The sequence below is a fragment of the Sapajus apella genome, unplaced genomic scaffold (assembly GCF_009761245.1).
Source record: "Sapajus apella isolate SASKATOON/1434 unplaced genomic scaffold, GSC_monkey_1.0 scaffold1, whole genome shotgun sequence".
NCBI classification, from domain to species: domain Eukaryota; kingdom Metazoa; phylum Chordata; class Mammalia; order Primates; family Cebidae; genus Sapajus; species Sapajus apella.
The window spans coordinates 17,421,801-17,440,634 of record NW_022436941.1 but is presented as its reverse complement, the minus strand read 5'-3'; the positions used below and the strand labels follow the sequence as shown (position 1 = coordinate 17,440,634).

Sequence of the window (18,834 nt, the reverse complement as noted above, 5' to 3'; positions counted from 1 at the left end):
CGAGTACAGTGGCTCGCCCCTGTAATCCTAGCACTTGTGAGGCTGAGGTGAGAGGATAGGATAGCCTGAGGCCAGAAGTTTGAGACCAACCTGAGCAACATAGCAAGACCCTTGTCTCTGCAAGAAGCAAAACAAAACAAAACAACTTGCCAGGTGCGGTAGTGTGTACTGGTAATCCCAGCTACTCGTGAGACTGAGGTGGGAGGATTGCTTCAGCCCAGGAGCTCTGGGCTGTAGTGCACTCTGCTGATCCGGTGTTCTGCGCTAAGTTTGGCATCAGTATGGAGACCTCCAGGGAGCAGGGGACCACCAAGTTGTCTAAGGAGGGGAGAAGCAGCCCAAGTCAGAAACAGAGCAGGTCAAAACTTCCGTGCTAGTTAGTAGTGGGATCATGCCTGTGAATAACCACTGCACTACAGCCTGGACAACATAGCAAGATTACATCTCTGAAAAATAAAAGAATAAAAAAATAAATACTTAGGTGTGACATATGCTTGTTGTCCTAGCTACTGGGGAGGCTGAGGTGGGAGGATGGCTTGAGCCTAGGAGATTGAGTTTGTGGTGCGCTATGGACACCCTGCACTCTAGTCTGGGTGACAGAACGAGACTCTCTGTAAAAATTAATAGTTAATTAATAATTACATTGGTGTAATAGCTGAAACTGGAATTGTCTGGAGCAAAGTGAGATGTTATAGAATTTGAAAAATTAATATGCCTTTATGCATTTTGCTCTCACCCTGTTTTTGCCAGATCCTAAACTGTGAAGTCTTCTCTTACTCCTTTCCCTAGCTTTAAAAAATGTTACATTTTCTAAAATGTGATACATCCTTGTCATTTAAAAAAGCCACATTTTGTTTTCACCACACACAAGAAAGATTACCTGTGAGACAATGAAAGTGTTAATTAGCTTGATAGTGGTGATCACTTGGTAAGGTATACATATCATATACAAGTTTTATTTGTCAATTATATCTCAATAAAACTAGGGGGAAAACCCCACATCTAGCATGAGGCAGATACCTTGTACATTACTTAATTTTCCTGACTTGTTGAAGGACCCTTCCAGGAACTTTTGTGCAATCTATCCTTGACAGTCACTAGACTGTGTATACCTTTGAGCAAATATACTGCCCCTATTCATCTGGGTGCCCCTGTATCTCAGAGTGCTGGACACAGAGATGGTACTCAACCACGTGTTTGTCGAATGAGGGAACACCATATGTGAGAAGGAGACAGATTTCACCTCCTTTACTAATTGGATGTGCTAATCTACTTTAGAATGTTTCCTTATTCTTTCTTGATTGCCATACGGAATTACATATTTTTTCCTGTTATTGCCTTAGTAGGCTCTGCTGGTACCTGTGATAATACGATTACATGTGACTTGTCCTTCTGACCAAAGCTGTGACTACTCTGTGAACCTTATAACAAAGAGGGTATGAGCTTCACATTAAATGTGATTTGAAGCTTCTAGATTCCACATACGTATTCAGCTGTAGAAGTATCTCCTAAACATGGACAGAAGTGCCTTGACACATGTCAGATAAGATTACAGCTCAGATTCCATGCAGGATCAAGGTATTTCCCTGCTGTCTTGTGAAACTGTGCTAGTTTTTATAGTAACAAAATAGTCGAATGAAGCTCTTGATCCATGAAGAGTACAAATGTGCTCCACGAAGAGAACTTGTAAGAAATTCATGATCCAAGTCTAGGACAAAATATGGATCATTAAAACCAGCATGGCTCAATCTGAGCTTTCAACACTTACAACTCTGGAATCGCAAATATTGGATTGTTATCGTTTTCAAGCAAGCACACTTCAAACGTTTCAAATCCTAGTTTTTCAGGGTAATTGTTTATAGAAAACTCCCTCTTTGCTAGGTAACTGGATGTGCTAATCTACTTTAGAATGCTTCTCTCTTCTCTCTAGGCTACCACATGGAATTCTAAAGACACACATTTTCCTTTCTCAAGTCTCTCTCATTTTGCCCACCATTAATTTAATTTTGATAGTAGAGGTGTACCCTGAATATTATATAACATGTATTGCATTTCAATTCAGGCAAAGGGTTGAGGATGAAGAATTTCAGCTCATTTTTAAAATCCAAGGCTGAAATAAACACAAGAAAATGTCAAAAGAACCATTAAAGATTTTCTTTCTGTCAAGCTCATAGATGCTTGGATAGCCTCTATAATCTCAAAGACCCTAGGTGGGGAACAGTTACATAGCATGTTTATTAGTACTTCAGATGGAAAAGAGGGACACTCATTTAGGATGCCTTTGTTAAAGAGCCCTGCCCTGCCAAGGCTAAAATGTCTTTTAAGGAACAACTCAAGAGAATGGGCCACCTTATTGTTTCTCCAAGAGCTGGTATCTTTTGATCCTCACTCTCCTACTGTGCTACTATGGGGTACCTTGACTTCTTGCTTTCTTCTTCCAAAGGACCTTCTCTTACAGACCCAGAGACTCCCTAAATCACATTACCCAAGAGAAAAAATCTGATTGGTCAGTCAATCCCCACCAGCACAGAGTTTGTCTCTAGGCAGAGATCTTAGATAAGGTCACCTAGTCATGTGCAGATAGCTGTGATTGGGCTGGGCTCCCATTCTTGGTCAACTTAGCTGTGGCCAGTGTACTGGTTTTAAACAATACACTTATATGCTACATCTGCTGGTAACAAACCCCTGCCTGACATGATGACCTGATTTTATCAGGTCATTCCATGGTAACAAACCCCTTGCCATGGAAATGGCAAGCACACTGAAGTTTTCCAGCCCCTGGCATTCTGTTCCTTCAGATAAGTGAGAGGAGTTATCTGAATTTCGTCACCGCCCATTTCTTTCTTCATTAAACTTCCATCTTCCCTGGTCTGCCATATTCCTCACTGTACTCCAATCTCATAACATCCAGTGGTGAAGCTTCCCTTCCAAGTGTGTGTATTTGTTCACTTTTGACTCAGAAATCTGGAAATAGAGTGTATTCAAGAAATAAGTTTCCTCCATTCTGCCAGAAGCTGATGTAGATTATGTTATTTCCAAATTCTGTATTCCATGTAGAATTCATAAAAGCAAGTAGTCCAAAATTAGTTTGATTACTCTCTCAGATTATCTGGGGCTTTGCAAGGACGAGCCAAGTTCCCATTTCCTTCCTCTGTGTCGATCAGATCACATAATGTTTTATACTTTAATTTCTTGGCCCCATGATTACACACCATGGAGCTCATTTAGAATGTCTCAGCATTGCTCCTGTGTGAGATATGAGTGCATTCTGCCAGTCCACAGACGTGTGCTGGCATTTCCTATTAAAGAGAAAATGGACCACATACTTCTGGCTTGTGCTTACAAGGTCTTAATGGAAATTATTAGACCAGAGGGAAGACTTGCAAGAGATAATGGTAATGTAGTAATTTTATCAGGTCATTCCATTTGAGAGGAAGAATCTCTTAATTTTCCTTCTTTCATTGGAAGAACTGTTTATGAAGGTGTAGTTCAACAACTCCAAAGAGCTGAGTGAGGGCTCCATGGGGGTTTCAGGGCAGAAACCCTTAGCTTCAGAAAGGACTTAGGGGTATAAACAGACACCCAGAAATAATTCAATGTATAGCTATTTATGACTGGCATCATGAAAGACAGTGAGCCCTGTATACATTGGCAGGATGCAAGAATGCACTCTCCTATAACACAGAGAGCAGGTGGACTCAAACTCTCTAGGTTGCCAGCCCCACCCTCTAGCCCTGCCACAGTCTCTGAACCACAAGCCTCCTGTTGGCTTTGACTCTCTGGGTTTTGTCTGTGAAAAACCTCCATGTGGTAGGAATTTAGGGTAAACACATTCATTCACTTGTTCATTTATTCATGTCTACCCTTGTTGATTCATTCATTCACTAATGCACTCATTCATTCAATGATGATTTAACAAGTATTCGATGAGAACCTCTATGGGCCTTGTGGCATGTCAGGAACTGAGTGGTATATGAGGGGTATATGAAAATAAGGGTAAGTCACAATCCCTGTTCTCCAGAACATCATGGTTTTTGTTGTTGTTGTTGTTGTTGTTTGTTTGTTTGTTTTTTGAGATGGGGTCCTGTTCTGTTTCCCAGGCTGGAGTGCAGTGGCGCGATCTTGGCTCACTGTAACATCTGCCTTATGGTTCAAGTGATTCTCCTGCCTCAGCCTCCTGAGTAGCTGGGATTACAGGCATGTGCCACCATGCCCAGATAATTTTTGTATTTTTAGTAGAGACAGGTTTTCGCCATGTTGGCCAGGCTGGTCTCAAACTCCTGACCTCAGATGATCCGCCCACCCTCGGCCTCCCAAAGTGCTGGGAAAACAGGTGTGAGCCACCACACCCGACCCTTTATGATTTTATTTAAGAGACAAATCTAGCACATATTTTAGAGTTTAGTATAATATATGACGGTTCAGAATGTCAGTGCCAAAAAAGCGACCCAGATAGTATGAGCTGTAGGAGTTCCCAGAAAGGTGAACATAGCAGGGGAGGTTACCAGGAGAAAGTGGGACTTGAGCAGGATCCTGAAAGATGGGGAATTTTAGCAGGGATGGAACAGAGAGAAAGGACCTTAAAACAAAACAAAACAAAACAAAAAAAACAGAATAAGCAAAGGCAGAAAGGCATACATGATAATACTGTTTATAGAAGAGAGTGAGGAGATTATCCTGGCTAGAGGGAATGTACCATATTTGGAGTTATAAGGAATAAATGTCAAATTAGATGAGGGCCAGATAGTGAAGGAATTTGAATGAGAGAAAAATGTGTTTTGACTTTATTCAATATAGGTTTTGAGAACCTTTAGCACACGTCTTGAATAGAAATGTGATGCTGTTGCAAAGAGCTTACAGTAGCTCAGGGGTTCCACCATTACCCAAATAATCAGGCAGTGTTCCTGGAAGTATAGTAAGGAGGGAGCTCTGACACAGGCAGCCCCCTAGTAAGTAGTGGGAAGAGGAAGAGGAAATGGATCAAAGAGGAAGGATAATGTCTGATTTTTCTAACTGTATGTGAAATCTTAGAGGACTTTCTTTTTCTTTTTCTTTTCTTCTTCTTTTTTTTTTTTTGTGAGACATGGTCTCATCCTATCACCCATGCTACAGTGCAGTGGCACCATCTTGGCTCACTGCAAACTCTGCCTCCCAGGTTCAAGGGATTCTTGTGCCTCAGCCTCCCAAGTATCTGGGATTACAGGTATGTACCACCGCATCTGGCTGTTTTGTTTTGTTTTGTTTTGTTGTTGTTTGTTTGCTTTTAGTAGAGACAAGGGTTTTTCCATATTGGGCAGGCTGGTCTTAAATTTCTGGCTTTAAGTGGTCTACCCATCTTGGCCTTCCAAAGTGCTGGGACTAATTACAGGTATGAGCCACTGTGCCTAGCCAACTCTCTGACATATGTGTACATGTGTAAACTTGAATCAAACAGGAGTTGCCAGTGAGAGAGATCCTTTTGTACAGTGGCTTATTTTAAAAGGGGAATGTATTGGCTCACATAGCTCAGGGCAAGAGGGAGGATTTAATGTACAACTTCAGTAGTTTCATATAAAGTTGAAGATAATCAATTTTTCTTATTCTAGACTAAGGTTCAAATAACTCACGTATTTAACATACCACATTATCCTTAAATATTTAGCATCACTTACATGTTCAAATTCCTATAGACAATTTTGGAAAAGGACAAACCACATGGAGACACAGTAATACAATACTTTCATAAGAACATTGTATTATTCATATAATCCTCACAACAACCTTATCAGATAGGTACTAGTATTCTCAACTCAATTTTTAAAAATGAGAAAAAGGCCCAGAATGTCTTAATCTGTTTTGTGTTGCAATAAGGGAATACCTGAGGCTGGGCAGTTTATAAAGAAAAGAGGTTTATTTGGCTCACAGTTCTGCAGGCTATACAAGAAGCATGGTGCCAACATATGCTCAGCTTCTCATAGAGGCCTCAAGCTGTTTCCACTCAGGGAAAAAGATGAATGGGAGCCGGCTGTGTAGAGATCACATGGCCAAAGAGGAGGCAAATGGGCGGGAGGGAGATGCCAGGCTCTTTTTAACAACGAGCTCTCTCAGGAACACCCACCCTCCAGGGAGTGCCCTTATCTATTTATTCATGAGCAGCCTACCTCCATGACCCAACACTTCCTAGTAGGCCCTACCTCCAATATTGGGGATCAGATTTCAACACAAGGTTTTTTGAGGACTAACATCTAAACTGTAGGAGAGAATTTTATACATCTAATAAGTTGTACAACTTGGATTCAAACCCAGTCATTCAGACTCCAGAGTGCATCCTCTTAACCACTATACTTCTACTGATAGTAAAACTTGACAGATGTCACAAGAAAACTACAAATTAACATCCCTTAAGAGTATAGATGCAAAAATTCTCAAAATACTTGCAAACCAAATTCAGGATGAATTATTTGATGAATAATTCAGGATTGTTCATCATGACCAAATGGATTTATCCTAGGAATGCAAGGGTGGCTTAACATTTGAGACCAGTGACTTCTTGAGTCTAGGAGATGGAGACAAGATTCTGGGGAGACCAAGGTGGCTAGAAGAGTGCAGAGCAGAGGACTCAAGAGGATAGACCAGATAGTCGCAGTGTCCTGAAGAGTGTTCAGCAGCGTGCTGATCAGGTATGAGTATGAATCACCCATTTGTCCTCTCCTGAGGAAATACATGATTCTGGGACTCTGTGGCTATCTGGACTATCCTCTTTAGTCCTCTTGAGTTCTGCACTCTAGCCACCTTGGCCTACCCAAAATCTTGGCTCCATCTCCTAGACTCAAGAAGTCGCTGGTCTCCACCTGGTTTCCTCCTCCTTGTGCCATGTTCTGGAGGCTGTCTCAATCTGTGTGGCTTGATTAGGACTCAGGTCCAGACCTGACCAGTCAATGTACTTTATTTCCTTGGTTGTAATGATTAGTTCAGGGATAGCTGGGTGCCCATATCAGTCTAAGACTCAATTCTAGAATTTTTGTTGAAAGTTTTGGGAAATAAGTGATCTTTTCTTCTGGGATTGCTATCTTATTCTAGAAGAATAAGGTGGGGGCAACCACATGAAAGATTCTGCCTGAAATTAAATTCAGAACAGAGGAAGGCAGAACAGAGAGATAAAGAGACTGAGACTTCATGATGTTGTTTGAACCTCTGAATGCATCTACACCTGAAACCCATAACCTGTCTTTTTATTTAATATGTGAGCCATCAAATCCTTTTTTTCCCAGTTGATATCAGTTCAATTTAATTTCTACCACCTGCAATTGAAAGAGTCCTCAGTAACATAGCTAAACTACATCAGCCCTGCTTCTTTTTAACACCCTTCTCAAACTTTAGGGATAAATCAGCGGTCCTCCATCTTCACACACACACTTGCAAACACACACATGCACGCACAAGTCACAGACTCACACCAACTTGATCCTCTCTCCTTTTTGTCAGGGAGAAGGGAGCGGAGGGCTCATACACCCACTCTGTATCTGGTACTGAAAAGATGAAGAGTAATGTAATGATTAATCACATTACAATGTAATGGCCAATAATCATGCCACAAGTAAGATGGCATCTACACAAATAAAATGCAACATTGCTAAACATGAATATATTCCCAATTCGCTTTTACCAAGAAAAAATATTTTTAATAATGCTTGCACTCATCATAAAAATCATTTCTGGGGGGACTAGCCCTGTAAAGCAACTTACGGGAATATGTAAGAGAATGAGACCAACAGAAGATCTTGGAGGTGGCAGAATAGTAGTGACAGTCCTAAGCAAGAAGCTTACTGGAAGTCTGACTTCTATTGGCTCCAAGACAAACATTCGTTTTGAGGAAACAATTGTGAAAAATGTTTCTGTTTGAAAACATTAGTTTACAGAGCAAACAGTTTATTTTAAAATCTATACTTAAACTATTAGGTTGCTGCCAAATAAAATATACTTGTCCACCCAAACATATGTTTCAATGAAAAATGCTTGCCATTGTAGGCAGACCAGAAGGAAATGCCCAAAATCGGGTCAAACTTAGCAATATTTTAAAAAATCAAATTGTTAACCACTGAATTGTCAAAATGGTAATTTTCCAATCAATGTTCCAGTATCACTTGTCAATTATTGTATTACAAAAATAGACTAAGAGTGTATTTTATGATTATTCATTTTTAAAAAGTTCTATTTAAGAATTTGGCAGTCTTATCAATGCAAACATAATTTTTTTTCTTTGAGTGTCAGGAATCTTAAGTTGCGTTTTTGCAATTTCTCCTCCTTCTCCTCCTCCTCCTCCTTCTTCTCCTCCTTCTTTTTTTTTTTTTTTGAAGGGAGATTAGCCATCTAACTTGGAGTCTTCCCAAAGATCCTTACAGATTAACCTTATAGATTGGCACTCTTTGTCTTTTCATTGCCAGAATACAGAGTGGGATCCCCTCCACTTCCTTCTCCCTGACAGAAAGGACAGAGGATCAAGTTGGTATAAGTCTGTGAGTTACTGTGTGTGCATGTGCATCTGTGTGTATGTGACGACAGAGGACCACTGTGATTTGTCCCCAAAGTCTGAGAGAGAAGCGTGTTAAAAAGAAGCAGGGCTGATGCAGTCTGGCTATATAACTATGGTTAATCCATTAGGATCTTTGGGAAGTTTCTTTGCCTATTCTGAAACATTTTCCTACAGGGTCTTTACCTCAGAAGTGTTTGGATCACTAGTCTTTTAAACTTCATTTCATTCCTTTTTTTTAAAATTTTTGTCATTGTTCTTTATAGTTTAAAAAGAGCAGGTCAGAGAATCATGGCTTGTGCCATCCAGAGCTAGGAAATGGCATCACCAAGCTCACCAAATCACAGTCCAGGGCAACATGTGCTGTACTGATGGCTTTATCCTGGAGCCCTCAACTGTTTTTCAATTGCCCTCATTGTGAGTTGATTCTCAGACTTAAGCCTGAGCATATTTTATGTCACAACATTCTCGTAAGAGCATCTTCCAGAATCTATGGAATATGATTTCAGGACCGACAAGGAGATGGGATCCTGATTCTCAGGGAGAGCAGCCACCCATCCCATCATTATTCTCATGAATGGAGGAAGAAAAGTCACCTTGGCCTCTCAGACTGTGTAGGGTCCCGTCTTTGGGTTTTTGCTCAGGCAGCTCCAGTCCTAGAACACCTTTCCTCAGTTCCTCTCTACCTACCTGAATGCACACAATCTTTATGGCCCATCTCATTTGTGAAGCTTTGCTTATCTCCTAAAGTGATGGCTTCCTCTTCTGGACTCTTGTGCCACTTATCAGCTCTTGAACCTGGGCATCAGAGAGAGAAACTAGGTCTCTGAAAGATTTCCACAGTATAAGATCATGGAAGGCAGGGGTACCACAATTGACACACTTTTTGTTTGCCTTACAGTGACTTGCATAGCGTCTTTATTTTGGTTTAAAGACAAGTTTTCCAGTTTCAAAAGGAAAGTGAGAATAGGTTATTTTTTTCTTTGAGAGGCTATTTCACAGAGAACATAGACTCACCAGAAACAATACAATAGAAATAAGCCTTAGTGTTACCCTGTGACACCCTAGCTCAGAGGAGGGTAAGGGCATGTAGCCAGGCAGGAAAGTGTATGATGAGGGAGGCAGACAGGCTTCCTCGGGTTCCTGTGGGTTTAGGTAAGAGCCCCTGTGAGAATATGCATTCTCTTTCCTCAAGCTGCCCTGGGAGAGGGGAGTCTCAGGACCCCCTCAGGTAACTGGAAGCCACTGCTAGAGGCTGTTGCTGGGCACTCGGGGAGTCTACCATGCACTAGGAACTGCCAACCCTTAGAATGTGAATTAACCATTGCATATGTTTCTAATTGCGAACAGATGCACTGTAGCATGCTTACCTCATCCTGCTTATGACTGAAGTCTTATAGGCTTCAACAGTTGGTGACCAAAAGAAGACTGTGTTAGAACCAGGTACCATTTGCTAGGAGAGCTTCAAAGGAGTTTGTCCCAGAGATCCCTACCAATAGTCTCATGCACATAGTAGGTGTTCCTTAGATATTCGGCACGGCTGTTAAATCATAGGTAACTTTAGTTGGGCTTGTCTATTCTTACAGATGCTTGGGAAAATGTAAGATTAAATTCCTGGGGAAAAGGTGGGATGGTAAGAAGATAGTGAAGGGAATTTGTGAGTTTCTGAGGGATAGTTATCCTTGTCTAATTATTTTTCTTTTCCTTACCTTGTCAAGACAAAAAAAAAAAAAAAAAAACTTACCCCAAAAAAAAAAAAAAAAAAAAAAAAAAACCCTTTCCCCTCCAACGGTTTTTAATTAAATCTTTATGGGACTGAACTGCCACCAATATGTTTTAAACTCATGAGACCTTTGCAAATTATAATAGCTGATTTCCCTGCAAATGGAAAAGATATATTTAGAGGCTTTCCTGGGAGAATGAGCTGGCCCCAGGGATTCATAATGGACTGTAGAGCCTTTCACCTCAAGGTCAGTAGGTCAAATCCAAATCAGGCCTGGGGTAGCTGACAGGCATTGTTTGAGTGGCAGCTGTTAGGTGACCAGGGTGAAAGGAGCTGGAGGTTTCGGCTGCATTTCAAGTGAAGTGAACAGGTGCTGTCTGCCAGGGTCCTGGCAGAAGATGAAAGAGAGTGGCCACAAATTGCCTGAACTTGGTCTCCCAGACTCAGAGACCATTTTGACCTGGCAAAGTGAGGAGCTGAACTTCCAAGTACTTCTGTGAGAGGAGGAAAGCTGAAGGAAGGACACGTCTAAACTGCCAAGGCCTCAGAAGAGGAGGGCGTGTCAGATGAATGGCGAGGCGCCTACTGCATCATCTGAGGCCAGCGCTGGCTTCTGCGTGCTAAGCATTTCACTGTCTTCTACCTCTTCTGCCTCAGTCCTTGCACCCTTTCTTTCTGATGGTGGCTGGCACTGTCTTCTGTCTCTATGTAAGGAAGAACAAGTGAAGATGCAAAGGGATCAGTGGGCAGATGGCAGTGATCAAAATCCATGGTGAGGGTTTTCTAGTTTTCAGTTTTGCAATACATTTTACACCCTGTGCATCGTAGACTCACAGCATGCAGGAGTGGGGTATAAAATGTGTAATAGAGTGGGGGGAGTCAGAATTCAGTAGCTGTTTCATAAAAGCTTAGGACAGAACACTGCATTAGTCCTACCTCTTGTTTTGACTGTTGAAGAAATTGAGGTCCAGATAGTTGGAGGTCGGTCACTGTGTCAGGGTCTAAGTCACCAGCAAGTTAGGTGACTCCAATTGATGAGAACACTCAATGAAGGTATTGAAAGTATATCGAGTAGTTCATAGCACCTTAAGGGAAGCGAGTGTGGCCAGTAGTGAGGAGGCAAATACTTGATAGTTCTTCAGGAGAGGCCTCTTTTACTGCTTTAGCCACTGGCTATAGGTTAGGGCAGGGAATATCCCACTCGACAGAAAACTGGCATCTTCTTGCTTCAAGTCTCTAATTAAATTTCATCTTTAAGAGAAGCTTTTCCTGGCCACTACAAGTAAAACAGTAACCCCTTCCACCTATGTGCACTCCCTTTTCCTCTTATCCTTTATTGCTTTCCATAGCGATTATTACCATCTGGCCATTACTCATTTATTATTTACTATTTACTTTCAGTCTCTGCCTCCAACCCCCTTCTCCATCATCCCATTTCTGAGGGGTAGAGTGTCCTCCAGAAGTTGCCTGTGCCCTTGGGAGAAGAGGTTCCCTTAGATTCCAGGTCTGGGCAAGTTTCAAAGCTCCTCCCTTGGGAATCTCATAGGGATGGGGGTGGGGTACTGTTTTTTTCTCAGAGCTTTCCCCTTTTGCCTGCAATCCAAGATCCTCAGTGAGATGGCTCTTCCCTGGTCCCAAATCCTGGAGGAAAGGAGCTTTCTAAACAAGTGAATGAACAGGTATGGAAGGAGAAAGAGTCACCTATGGAAGGAGAAAGGGCGACCGCAGGCCAGAGTCTTTGTCCTTTTTGGATACCACATTTTCAACCAAGTTTTTGCTGGCAGGCTCAAGGACCTGTCTGCTCATATGGCTTAGCAAAGATTCCTCCTAGCTGTATTCAGCCTTTCTCTCTCCATTTTTCTTTTCCTCCTCCCGCCTCCCCGCTCCTTTCACCTGCAGCCCACTCTCCGCCCCCATCCATTTCCTAGGAAAATAAATCTCTGGGAGGAGGCAGGAAGAGTGAATCTCAGCGAACCTTTCTGAATAAATGTCTATATTAATGAATTATTAACTCAGCCACCATGACCTTAAACCTAGAAGCGCGAGCACCCAGGGCAGAGCGGAGAGCTGCCGAATCCTTTATTGGAGTCCTGTCAAAGGCAACCGACCATTTGTTCCACTCCCCCATCAAGAAAAAATAATTAATATGAAAAGCAAACTTTTGAATGTATGTCAAACGAAATCAGATAGAGGGTCTCCCGGACAGAACCCCCTTCTCCTGCCCCTTCTGCTGCTCCCTCCCTACCCTGGCCTTCAGCTCCATCTTTCCCCTCCCAGCTTAGGGTACAATGGGCTTCCCAAGGATAATTTTCGGGGCAAAAATGCTCGAGAAAATGATGAATTTGGGTAGTTAATTTATCGATCCTGGCTCCTCTTTCCACTTGTTTTATTTTAGAGGTCATTAATCAATGAAGAAAAACACCAGCGTGTCCCCCCGTTTGCATTTAATACATTCAGCCTCCTTATTTATTCCTCTGGAACAAATTCCCAGCAAATATTCACCCATCGATTTGGGAGCAATGGATTTTTATAAAGATCTGATCGCTTTCTAAGTGGTCGAAGTGATTTGTTTCCCTGGTCTTCTAAATTGAAGGGGGTGGGGGGAGCGGATTTGAGGGGGTGCTGGTCCGTGCACGCTCACTTTCTAAAAACTACTGAGACGCGCCAGGGTGGCCGTGACCAAGCGGGCCCAGGGTCAACTGTGTGTGGGGGAGCGCCCCACGGAGTGCACGCAGCCCCGGGGGTCCCGCCTATCCGCAGCCCACCCCGCTTGGGCACCGGGGGGGAGGACTCCGCGGACTCCGCCTCAACCACCCGGCGCCACTGGCCTGTTGGAGAGGCGCAGGGCAGGCTCCTGGTCCATTCCCTTCCAGACCTTTTCGTTCGCTCCCGGGCCTTCAGGGCGGTCCCTCAAACTTTCTCCTGCCCCCTTCACGCGAGGTCCCTGTACCCTCTGGGCCCTAGGGTCCTGTCGCCTCCTGATCGACCTGTGCCGGGGGTGAGTGGGGCGGACACTTGAATCAGAAAACCCAGGTACACCATCCGTAGACGTAGTGGGCGAGGGGGACTTCGCTACCTTCTCAGCTTCTTCCCTGGCTCCTGCAGCAAGGGGAGCCATATCTCTCCCGTGGGTGCTCCCTCAACCCCCTCTGGCGTCAGTCTGGACCGAGTGACTACAGGTTTGACTAGGGTGGGCGGGAGACGCACTTGGCACCTCACCGAACAGTGTTTGAATCCGAATACATTATTCATTATTGGCGTGACCTTAGGCAACCCATCTAACCTGTCCGAACTTCAGCAGTCCCCACCTACAATATGGGGGTTACTGATGCCTTCTCCGCAAGGTTGCTAGATGGATTAAATGGACGTAAAGCACCCACCCGCGCCCAGCACGTCCAAAGCTCTTTAACAGGTCAGCTAATCTCATTAGGAGAGGAACCCTCCCTCTTCCGCTTCTCAGAGTGTGGGCGGCCTGTGGCCACCGAAGCAGCTGCTGCAACTAGCATTTCAAAATCCCAAGACTTTCTAATGGTGGCAGGGGGTGAAGGGGTATGGGGGAGGCGGGTCGGGGCAGGTAGAGGTTCTTTGGGACTTCCAGTCCTGGGGACCAAGCGCTTGAAAGTAGCTGGATTTGGGCATAAACAAGAAGGCAGATGGGAAGACCGCTGCTGCAAAGTCTGGACTTCCATCCCTGGAGCTCACTGTCTCTCCCAGGGAACAGAGGAGTGTCCTGGTTTCTCAGCAGTGAACCTGGAGAGTGTGAGAAAAAGGATTTGTTTCTTCTCCCGCGGCCCGACAAGCCTCTCTTCGCCAGTTCTACCAGCAGATTAATTGAAACGGGCCTGGAACTTCATCCTCTCCTCCCTATGGAGTTGCTGGAAATCTGCGGAGACTGCCTGGTTAGCCTCCGGGTCCACAGTGCGGTGGGTTTTCCCTCGTGGTCTCTGCCTTAAACTTGGGTGCTATCAATCTATGCAACGATGACGGATGACCTTGTCATAACGACGCCAGTCAAAACATTTTCGGTCCAACTCTGTTCCAACCAACATCGAAGCATCCTGCATGAGACCCGGACGAAGGCTAAACAGCACGTTTCCCAGGCTCAGACAACTTGAGTGGTGGGAAGAGAAAAAGAAACAAGCAGAAATCAGGAAAGAATGGCTATTAATTGTCCAGACTGGCAAGTGCTAAATAAGTTAGGTTGTCTGGAGAAGGATAAATGCCGTTTCTTCTCTTTGAGCTACGGCCAGAACCCTAGCCATGGGAAAGTATCTCCTGAATCGGTCAATTTCATACACCTTGCCTGCACCTTCTGCCACCTACTATTGAAAATGCCAGGAAGAGCTGGGAGTGGGGGGCAGGGGGAAGGAAATGGCTAATTCGTGGCTGTGAGACTGCATCTAAGGGCTGCTCTGGCCCAAAATCTGGGGAGATGGCATGGTGGGGTGGGGCTGCACCTCTAACGCCATGTTTTGGGTAGAGAAACCTAAGCGTGACCTGGGGCAGCCGCAGGAAGCTAACTGCAAACAACATCGTCCGTGTCCCGGAGCAGTTGTGCCACCAGACGTAGCACTGGATACTTGCCTCAAGTCCCCAACGAGGAGTGGGAAAGAGCCTTCCAGAAGACAACCCGGGAGCGGGTTGGCCGAGCGCTGGATGGTGTGCAGACTCCATTGCAGCCGCCTCCCAGCCCTGCAGCCAAACCCGCCAGGACCAGCTGCTCTTAGAGACCCTCGGTCCCACGACTCGCTGCACCGACCAGCCTGCCTCCAGGGCTGCAGACAGAGGGTTTCACTCCAGCACGCAACCCGTCCCGCTCCGCCCCCAACTTTTCTCCCCAGAGGATTTATGATAGAGCTGGAGTGGCGAGCGAGTGGACTCTAGCACCCAGAAGCACTCCAGGAAAAACTGAGCCGGGCAAACCCGGACCGGCGGCGCGGGCTTGCTCAAGCGTGGACACTACAGCGTGTGCGGAGATACATTCGGTTGCCGCGTTTCCACTGATTTCAAGATGCGGGCACTGAGCTGGCACGCAAAAAAGACATATCATGGACAGAAAGAGACAACAGGCTAGCGGGAGACGTCATGCCAAAAAAAACGGGGGATGGGAGGGCCGAGGAGTTTGTGCGGAAAAGGCGCACTGGCGGTGTGGGTCTGGCCGTTAGAACTTCCTTCTTCCCTCTCCCCTCCCCTTCTTCTGGCCTGCCTCCCCTCCCCCCTCCATTCCCCATTTCTTTCTCTCTCTCTCTCTCTCTCTCTCTCCCCCCCGTCACACACACACACACACACACACACACACACACACTTGTATTTTGTGCTGTCGTAAAGCCCACGTGTCCAGCCGGGAGGCTGCCAGAGCGTGGAGCCAGGGAGCTAGGACGAGGTAGCCGCCAAGCGCAGCAGCCCCCGGCGGCTCAGTCCGGCGGCCAGGTCCGCCTGCGCTCTCGCGCCCTCCGCGGGCTTCCAATTCCCTCGCTCGCAGGTCGGGCGTGTTCCGGGCGGCACGATCTCTAGGACTCTCCGCCCGCGTTGCCCAAGGGCATGTAGTGCACACAGGGCGCACATTCTTCCGCACCCGCACGCTCACCGAGACACACGCACGCACCCACCCGCAGCGCCGAGTTTTCAGGTAAGGTGAGGCTCGTCTGGGACTTAGGAGTCTAGGGCTCAACGGATAGGAAGGTTGGTGGTCCTAGGTGGGGGGCGGCGGGCGAGACTGTCCCGCCTCCTGGCGCCTGAGGCAAACGCGGCTCGGGCGCTTCGCCACCCGGCTCGGATCTGCTCCGGGCGCTGGCTGAGGGCGGGGGTTGCGTCCTGCAGCCGAGCTCTGCTGGCAGCGCCCTCCCGTCGGGCCCCAGCATTGCTGGATGGGAGCTGGACGCTGCGGGCAGGGAGGCAGAGCAGGGTGCCCACAACTCCCTCTGTGCGGCGCCGCAGCGTCGGAGTAAACTTTGCGCCCCAGCGGAGTTGGGAAGAGGGAGCCGCGGAACCCGGCAGCCGCCGGCTGAGCCACCGGCTCCGGTGCTTTCTCCAGGGTCCCAGAGGCCCTCTTCCCCGCCCCGGTCGCCCAGGCCCTGGGTCTGGTTCACGCGCCCCCGCTTCCCTGCCCTCTGTCCCCAGTTCGAGGCGTCGGAAATGCTGAAGCCCGGAGACCCCGGCGGCTCGGCCTTCCTCAAACTGGACCCAGCCTACCTGCAGCACTGGCAGCAACTCTTCCCGCACGGCGGCGCCGGCCCGCTCAAGGGCAGCGGCGCCGCAGGTCCCCTGAACGCGCCGCAGCCTCTTCAGCCGCCGCCGCCGCCCCCGCCGCCCCCAGAACGCGCCGAGCCTCCGCCGGACAGCCTGCGCCCGCGGCCCGCCTCTCTCTCCTCCGCCTCGTCCACTCCGGCTTCATCCTCCACCTCCGCCTCCTCTGCCTCCTCCTGCGCTGCTGCCGCCGCTGCCGCCGCGCTGGCGGGTCTCTCGGCCCTGCCGGTGTCGCAGCTGCCGGTGTTCGCGCCTTTAGCCGCCGCCGCCGTCCCCGCCGAGCCGCTGCCCCCCAAGGAACTGTGCCTCGGCGCCGCCTCCGGCCCGGGGCCCGCCAAGTGCGGCGGCGGCGGCGGCGGGGATGGCCGAGGCGCCCAGCGCTTCCGCTGCAGCGCAGAGGAGCTGGACTATTACCTGTATGGCCAGCAGCGCATGGAGATCATCCCGCTCAATCAGCACACCAGCGACCCCAACAACCGTACGTAGCCCCAGCCCGCGCGCTCTCTCTCGGGGCGCTGGCGCGGGTGGGCCCGGGAGCCAGTCAGGCGGGTCGGGTAAGAGTGACACGTGGGCGGGGGGAGCAGCTGGTCCCGGCCGCCGGCCCGCTCCTCCCGGATCTCTGTGACAAAAGTTTTCTGGCGTGGGAGAAGGAAAAGAGAACGGTTGAGTCGGCCGGTGGCACTTTGGGGTTCCCTCTCCCTCCCTCTCTTCCTCCCTCCCTCCCCTCACCTGCTTCACCGTCGCAAGTGTTTGGGGCCGGAGTCACCCGTGGACCCGACCTTACAGACCTCTGCCCTCCCGCGGGACAGTGCCGGGGGCCAGGCGGGTACTGGCAGCGCGTGCCAGGGGGTGTCTGGGACCGGCTCTGCCTGGTCTTAGCCGGGACAAAGGAGGGACCCTCAGCGTTTCTGGGGAGCACGCAGACCAAGGCTTGTTTCTACTGCTCTCCACCCCACCTATGGAGGTCAGGTCATTTTCTGGCCGCGGGGTTGCGTGGGAAACCGGCCGCGAGCTGTTCGCTGGCCAGGCCTCGCTCGAGTAGGAATTTTGGGTGGTACGGAGTCGTTTCTCCTTGAAGGCAGGTAGTATTCTTAGATCTACTCTTCATTTAAAAAGAAGGAAAAGAAAAAATAAGCCTGCTACTTACTGAGAAGAAAATTTCTGTTCCCCGCGGAGTCCGCTGATCCCGCTTTATTCGCGCACCTTTGACCCCGCAAACGTTCATAACCCAAGTTGGTTTATTTATTATTTTAGAAATTAAGGCGATTATAATTTAGTAAAAGACGCTTTCTCCAAGTTAATAGGAAATGCCAAACTAAACGTCAAGATTCCTGTAGCTTCAGTTCCTATATTCACAATTTGAAACGCTTACCACAAGTACGATTCCATTTGGTGGTTTTGAAGCAAAACTCTAAATGATGATCAAGCAATATGTACTGCTTTATATCTGCTTCTTTTTGGTAATTTCAGAAGTTTTACTGTGTTTACACCTATACTGAGTTGGGGGTGTTAAACGTGCTCCCAGAGACTTCTTGAGATAACGTTAAAGTATGTTAAGAGCGTCAGATTGAAAGCAATACAGGATTTGAAAGATCAGCATTCATTCCAATATTTTCTTCATTTCATTCATTCATCCGGCTTCTGTATGAGTAAAGTCAATTTAAAACGTTTATTTTTATTCAACTTTAAATAAATTGCTTCTTGCAAAATCTCTACCGCTCTGTGAACTTCTTAATTCGTTGTAAAAGCAAAATAAGTCCAGTTATGGGTTTTTAAAGGATTCCAAACTTGTTGCTTTGATGAAAAAATCCACTGGGCATCAGCCTGGTGATTGAGGCCTATGAATATTTTCATTATGTTGGACATAGTTGTGATGGAGATAATAATTACCAACAAAAAGAGCAATCATGTTTCCGTTTTTGTTTATAAAGTTTGAGGACAAAGCACTGACTTAAAATAGTGGTTTCAACTCTAATTTTGCTGTGCAGTTGAGAAGACTTGTATTTCAGAGTTTCAGAAAGTTTTACAAAATATACTCTCCCAATAGATTTTAAAAAATACTTATCGCCTACTGAATTTCTCGAATGTGCGTTTTGGAAGCAATTATTTTAAATTGTGAAATAAGATTTTTAAACTGCCTTGGAAAAGATAACGTCTTACTGCTAAGTGAAATATAGCCATTGCAGACTGAGAATGCTTCATCTATCTTACAGTTTCTCTTCTGAATTAAGTATATGCTAGAGAAGTTACTAGGAGCACACCCCAAAACCCTGGCTGTGTGCTGAGTTCCCTGTACTGTTTACAGTGCAGTCTGGCGATTTAATACATTTTCACCAGAGAAAACTTAAGACTAATC

General features: G+C 46.6%; 1 protein-coding gene and 1 long non-coding RNA gene across 3 annotated transcripts in view; one reads left to right on the top strand and one right to left on the bottom strand.

The window, feature by feature from the left end:
• Positions 1–12,601: 12,601 nt before the first annotated feature.
• On the bottom strand, positions 12,602–17,299 carry LOC116543031. The gene is made up of 2 exons (XR_004265457.1): positions 16,893–17,299; positions 12,602–14,342 (listed from the first exon to the last, which is right to left on the bottom strand). It is a non-coding gene; the product is annotated as an uncharacterized LOC116543031 (long non-coding RNA).
• Positions 15,470–18,834, top strand: part of PRDM6 (PR/SET domain 6) — a 100,676-nt gene continuing 97,311 nt past the window's right edge. Inside the window, exons 1-2 of one of the 2 annotated variants that reach the window (XM_032268189.1) lie at positions 15,470–15,861; positions 16,353–16,956. In XM_032268189.1, the coding sequence (XP_032124080.1) occupies positions 16,368–16,956 (589 nt within the window). In that variant the 5' untranslated portion in view covers positions 15,470–15,861; positions 16,353–16,367. Of the gene's footprint in view, positions 15,862–16,129; positions 16,957–18,834 lie in introns of those variants that run through there. The other variant, XM_032268263.1, reaches the window with a different exon arrangement.